Source organism: Limulus polyphemus, unplaced genomic scaffold, assembly GCF_000517525.1.
Source record: "Limulus polyphemus unplaced genomic scaffold, Limulus_polyphemus-2.1.2 Scaffold10334, whole genome shotgun sequence".
Classification (NCBI taxonomy): Eukaryota; Metazoa; Arthropoda; class Merostomata; order Xiphosura; family Limulidae; genus Limulus; species Limulus polyphemus.
Window position 1 is genome coordinate 12,234 of NW_013675944.1, and position 7,013 is coordinate 19,246.

Here is a 7,013-nt window from a genome sequence, read left to right on the forward strand (position 1 = left end):
AGTATACATGTTTGTACAGACAGTCACTGTGTTTATATTCAGTAGATAAACACAGTGACTGTCTGTACAAACATATATACAATTCAGTAGGTATATACATTATAAGGAAGATGCACACCAGCATTATCAAGTTTATTACAAAGACAAATGGAGGATTGTTGCATATGATATCTCTAATTTTGTAAAACTTCATTTTTTTATGGTGTATGTATTCTGTTTTCAATTTTGTCCCTGCAGTATTTTAACATCTTAAATGACATTAAATGTAAATCAAGGGTATTCAAAGAGTCAAATCCAATAGCTAATTTGTAATCATTTCCATATACTTGCATCATTCTTAATATCTAGTAATGCAAAACAAATCTTAACACCAAGAAAATCAGCTAAGTTTATCAAAATATTCTATAGAAAAGTTCCCATTCTAAAAATGGATAAACAAATCATCAGCTTTCAATGTAATGTTTGTACAGTCACGTAGTGTTACATGTGTAATGTCTGTACAGTCACGTGGTGTTACATGTGTAATGTTTGTACAGTCACGTGGTGTTACATGTGTAATGTCTGTACAGTCACGTGGTGTTACATGTGTAATGTCTGTACAGTCACGTGGTGTTACATGTGTAATGTCTGTACAGTCACGTGGTGTTACATGTGTAATGTCTGTACAGTCACGTGGTGTTACATGTGTAATGTCTGTACAGTCACGTGGTGTTACATATGTAATGTCTGTACAGTCACGTGGTGTTACATGTGTAATGTCTGTACAGTCACATGGTGTTACATGTGTAATGTTTGTACAGTCACGTGGTGTTACATGTGTAATGTTTGTACAGTCACGTGGTGTTATAATTGTAAAGATTATGATACTTACATTTATTTCTCTTATATTAATAACAGTTAAAGGAAGTCAAAGTCAAGTTACTGAGGTCATATTCTACATCGTGAAACACCAGTTATACATTACTGAGGTCATATTCTACATCGTGAAACACCAGTTATACATTACTGAGGTCATATTCTACATCGTGAAACACTAAGTTATACATTACTGAGGTCATATTCTACATCGTGAAACACTAGTTATACATTACTGAGGTCATATTCTACATCGTGAAACACCAGTTATATATTACTGAGGTCATATTCTACATCGTGAAACACTAGTTATAAATTACTGAGGTCATATTCTACATCATGAAACACTAGTTATACATTACTGAGGTCATATTCTACATCGTGAAACATGAGTTACACATTTACTGAGGTCATATTCTACATCGTGAAACACCAGTTATACATTACTGAGGTCATATTCTACATTGTGAAACATGTATGTTGCATTATGTGACCCCCCCCCACACACACTTATTATGAACAGTGTAGGAAAAGGTCTGGAATTTGAGGATTAAAGAAAAGATTGTTATGTTACATTTTATTTTTCATTGGAGGTAGGTAGTTTTCTTTATCATGCTGGAAGAATAACTTGATGTATACAAACAACTAATAATAAACACTGTTACTAATCTTATTTTTTAATTTGTCCTTTTATTAACCTGTCTCCTGGTAGGTCAACAATAAGTTTTTGGACTTAAAATGCAAAATTCAAGAGTTTGATGGACAGAGTGCAAACACCTCATTGTCTAGCTTTGTACTGAAACTGTAACTTTTAACACTACTGGTCAAGACTTAAAAGGCCAGTATAGCTACATTATCCAAATCAACTGGACAGCAGAATAACAGTCATTAGCCAAGTTCTATCTGCTGGAAAGGGATCTTGTTTAGTATTATGTTGAATTATAAGCTCTCAAAAACACATAATAAAGTCATAAGCTAGTATTATTTTTCTCAAGTAAGTCACTGATTGTAGAAACATTTTAATTACAGGGGAATGCTTAACCTAAATATTTAAATGATGCATTTTTGGTGAAGAGATTTGACGTTTTGTGTACTTCCGTAGCTCCTTTCCTGTTTAACCATCTTCCTGTAATGGATAAAAATCCCAATGGGATGTCGTCAGTGGATAAACCTGATGTACGTGCTGGATCCTGTACAAGCCACATGCCGATGGGGCTGTCAACAGCTGCTATTGTGGGAGTTGCTTTTGCCTCCTTCCTTATCGGAGCTGGCCTGATGGCAGTTTTGTTGTTCATACACTTGCGTACAGGTACTTATCGAAATTAGTTTGTAGGTTGTACTATTAATTCTTTTATTAAGATCGCTATTAATATTACTTTTAATATACATTTAAGTTCTTCTCCCTGTGCTATATTTTAAAACAATTGTTACTCAAAAAATAGATTATTCAGAAATTATGTTAACAAGGCTCTGAAACAATGTTAAACGTTTATTAACATAATTTGCAGAACCTCAAATAAATTAATCAGGTTATTTTTTCTTCATTGATTTGAGATTTTAACATGTAGGAGCGATGACTCTTACAGTTCCATGGTCATTCAGATACCACATACTACTTTAGCCTTTGAAATATTATGCTAAAAAAACTAGACTTTCTGAAGTTTTAGTGGTCTTGATTAATTATAAAACTATACTTGCTGAAGTTTTAGTGGTCTTGATTAATTATAAAACTAGACTTTCTGATGTTTTAGTGGTCTTGATTAACTATAAAACTAGACTTTCTGAAGTTTTAGTGGTCTTGATTAATTATAAAACTAGACTTTCTGAAGTTTTAGTGGTCTTGATTAACTATAAAACTAGACTTTCTGATGTTTTAGTGGTCTTGATTAATTATAAAACTAGACTTTCTGAAGTTTTAATGCTCTTGATTAACTATAAAACTATACTTGCTGAAGTTTTAGTGGTCTTGATTAACTATAAAACTAGACTTTCTGATGTTTTAGTGCTCTTGATTAATTATAAAACTAGACTTTCTGAAGTTTTAATGCTCTTGATTAACTATAAAATTATACTTGCTGAAGTTTTAGTGGTCTTGATTAACTATAAAACTAGACTTTCTGATGTTTTAGTGGTCTTGATTAATTATAAAACTAGACTTTCTGAAGTTTCAGTGGTCTTGATTAATTATAAAACTAGACTTTCTGAAGTTTTAGTGGTCTTGATTAACTATAAAACTAGACTTTCTGAAGTTTTAGTGGTCTTGATTAATTATAAAACCAGACTTAAGATTTAATTTTTCAGGGTTAGCTAAACTTTGGACCTAAGGATCAGTTTTTTTGCTAGTGCTTCAAATACTGAACTTGAACTCAACTTGGTTTATATTTTTTGCATAATCAGCAGAAATTGATTTATACCATTGGAAAGAGAGGTCAAATATCCAACTTTGTTACATTCACATTAGTGAGTGTTTAATGTAGTTATGATGAAAAAAATGTCACTCACTGCTCCATTGAACAGGAACAACACAAAGTATTAGATACACAATCAGAATTTATTATCGGCTTCATTTAATAATTATACTTTCAGCAGAAAAATAAAATAGAATTGAATTAAGGTTATCATATATTCAGTAATCAACAATACATTAAGATTTTGATAAGAAATCAATTAAGTTGTAATGTTTCTTTTTTCTTTCAAATTCTTCTGAATATGTTAATTTTGGTGTGTAGAAATACATGTCCTGATTAGTTCTGGTATTAAATAAATGTCCTCCTTGTAGGAGACAAACGATGAATCTTAACTACTATTTTTATGCATGCCTCTAGCTTGAAGTATGAAATGAATAAACTAAAGATAAAGTAGAACAACCTCGGCAGATTAAGTTAAGTGATTTTTATTGCAAATATTAGGCCTACTGGATTTCAGTGTTTCGCCAACCTTCAGTATATGAATTGTAACTCTAAAAACTGTTTCTCATGATAAGAAATATAGTGAAGACTGTAACAAGATGCATACAATGTAAAGTTGTAGTTTGATAAACCTGATGGTTGAAAGCAGAAATAAAACTACCATTAGGCGGGTATTTGGGATTCACGTTTGTGTCTTTGTAGATCCGTCTCGAAGAACCCGAGCTCAGCAGCAGAGAAATGTTCACCATCATCACCGTCATCACCACTCGGGCTACGACCTGTCGGGGCACAGTGGAAGCTCGACCCCCAGCTCCCAAGCACCCATGACCGTGCATGCATGTGCATGACTTCTGTACTGTAGCCATTGTTTTGCTCAGTAGAAGGTCCTGCCCTCTCTCGATGTACCTGAGTATATATTATTGTTTGGTTTTCATCTTATAGATTTGTTTACGTGTTCCATGATATCAGAACATTCATTTTCCATCTTTCTATTCTGAATGCATATCACCAACTACCTGGGGTAAAAAAAAAACCTCTTTCTTTTCAAGCTCAAGTTACAATTTTATGTGACTAAACATTAATTTGTATATCTTTTATATTTCATGTTTATCAAACAGTATCATACGTTGTCTATCATGTACTTGGATGAAATAATGTGTGCTGTTCATCATAAGGCAGTAGTACCCATTCCAGATATGTTTTTTTTTTCATCAGGTTTTGTTCTTAAAAAATGTTGTATGATAAGGTGCCATAGCATCTCAGGTATATTGAAGTTTTATAGTTATTTAGTTTAGTTATATATTATTGTAAATTTTGTCAATATTTTTTTGGAGAATGTAGGTACTTTTAGATAATATTTTGTAACTAGATCTGACTATGTTTTTACAAACCTCGTTATGACGGTAGATAAGTAACGGCAATGCTTAAAAGTCTCGGGAAAGAAGTAAGGAAGATGAACACCAGCTCTGTTTTCACTTACCCTGGGGAACTTCCTCATCCTTGTGGGGGGTATGATGGTTGTGAGTACCTAAGCATCATAATGATTAACACCCAGTGACCACAACTCTACTTTAAGTGCGTAGAGTTGTTGAAAGTTTTATATAGAGGAAGAGTAGGCTTATATTTTCTCTTTCTGTCCCATATAATTATGTATATGCACGCAATATAAACATAAAAGCATTAATTGTCGAGGACTTGAGTTATTTTACGTGCTTTACTTTCTACTGGTGAATTTTAAGGAAACTTGATAAAACAGGCAATGCTTACTTTGACTCCAATATTCCATGACATTCTTACTAAATATAAAAGTATTTTCTGATGACAATGATAGTAAACTCTTTAATTTAAGACATTGTATACATTGGAAGAATTTTTAACCTTCAAAACTTTCAGTTATGAGAATTAACAATCTCATCACATCAAAGACTGTTCTGCATTTCTCTGTATTAAATTAGAGCCCGTGTGTGTTTGACTATTTATTAGTGTATAATCACTGGGAGGTTCAAACCTGTTTCACATTGTAGAATGTGAATTGCTGTTTGATTTTGACATGGTTCACAGTATGCGACTTGAAAATTTGATTTTGGCTACTGTTTCACAATGCAGAATATGACCTCAGTAAATGTGTAACTCATGTTTCACAATGTAAGATATGACTTTAGTAAGTATATAACTTTGTGTGCAATCCATAGAGGGAATCCCAATGCTAATTAGTGGGATTAACTGTAGTGTTGATCATCTATAAACTAATATCCAGTAATAATGTATAATACAGCTACAATTGTATATTTTTATGATGGAATACGAAAGGGTTTGGAACTTGATGGAATTTTTTAGACAATAATTCCACAAGTAATGTCAAATTTGGTCATAAAAATCAATCTAAGTCATAATTAAGAACTTTTAACCAAAACAAATTAACTAGATGAAATGGAAGTGTTAAGCCTATTAAGTATATAAATTCTGACAAAAAATAAAATAGAAGTAAAAATATTTGATGATAATAAAAATTAACTAATATTTGATTCATCCCCGGTGTCTCAGTGGTAAGCCTGAAGGCTTATAATGCTAAAAACAGGATTTCGATACCAGTGATGGACACAGTACAGGTAGCCCATTGTGTATCTTTGCACTTAACAACAAAACAAACAAAAATCAGTGCTCTATTCTTGTAGTAATAATATTTTATCCATTCTGTTTATATGTCATATATATATAGTTGAATTGTTTGACACACACATATATACATCACATTCTTCGTTGCCTTGACTTCTTTTCAAAAGCTTGAAATGCTAAAAAATTGGTTTTGATATTCATGGTGGGCACTGCACAGATAGCCCATTGTATATTTTCATGCTTGATAATAAACAAATCTTTGCAGAAGCTTCCTGTACAGAACCACTACCAGTGATACATTTTAAAATTATCATGTCTCGGTACATGAAATCAGGAAAGTATGTTTATTTTAACAGTGCATTGATCCAAAGGAATATTGTGTGGGAAATGGTATTAAGCAGTTTTTGGAAAGTCGCACGGGGCAGCACTTTAGTGTGGAAGTTGAAGGACCAATATATGTACTACCATCTCGGGGAACTCGAGGCAGAGACTCTAGTGGTGAGTAAAGATGTTTATTTAAAGGGTTAAAGAAAGGTTTTAGATGAAGATTGAAGACTAGTTAACCCTGGAATTACTAGTGGAGTCACCTTGACACCCACCCTCAGCCATGATGTTTTAAACTCAACTATTTACACACCTTTTTTGTTGATTATAAGGACCCTTGTATCATTTATATTGCACACGCAAAAAGCTAAGGTTAATCCCACTAATTAGCATTGGGATTCCCTCTATGGATTGCTCACAAACCTTCTAACAATTGTGAACCCACTAGCTGTATTATACATTATTACTGGATATTAGTCCTATAGATGTCTAACAGTTGTGAACCCACTAGCTGTATTATACATTATTACTGGATATTAGTCTATAGATGTCTAACAATTGTGAACCCACTAGCTGTATTATACATTATTACTGGATATTAGTCTATATATGTCTAACAATTGTGAACCCACTAGCTGTATTATACATTATTACTGGATATTAGTCTATAGATGTCTAACAATTGTGAACCCACTAGCTGTATTATACATTATTACTGGATATTAGTCTATAGATGTCTAACAGTTGTGAACCCACTAGCTGTATTATACATTATTACTGGATATTAGTTTATAGATGTCTAACAATTGT

The 7,013-nt window shown here is 32.6% G+C and overlaps 1 protein-coding gene across 1 annotated transcript in view; it reads left to right on the plus strand.

The window, feature by feature from the left end:
* The window catches only part of LOC111083612 (transforming growth factor beta receptor type 3-like), a gene marked incomplete at its 3' end in the record, with an annotated part of 17,899 nt that extends 11,522 nt beyond the window's left edge, over positions 1–6,377 (plus strand). The window contains exon 10 of the mRNA XM_022380238.1: positions 6,236–6,377. Within this exon, the coding sequence (XP_022235946.1) occupies positions 6,236–6,377 (142 nt within the window). The remainder of the gene's footprint in view (positions 1–6,235) is intronic.
* Positions 6,378–7,013: the final 636 nt, after the last annotated feature.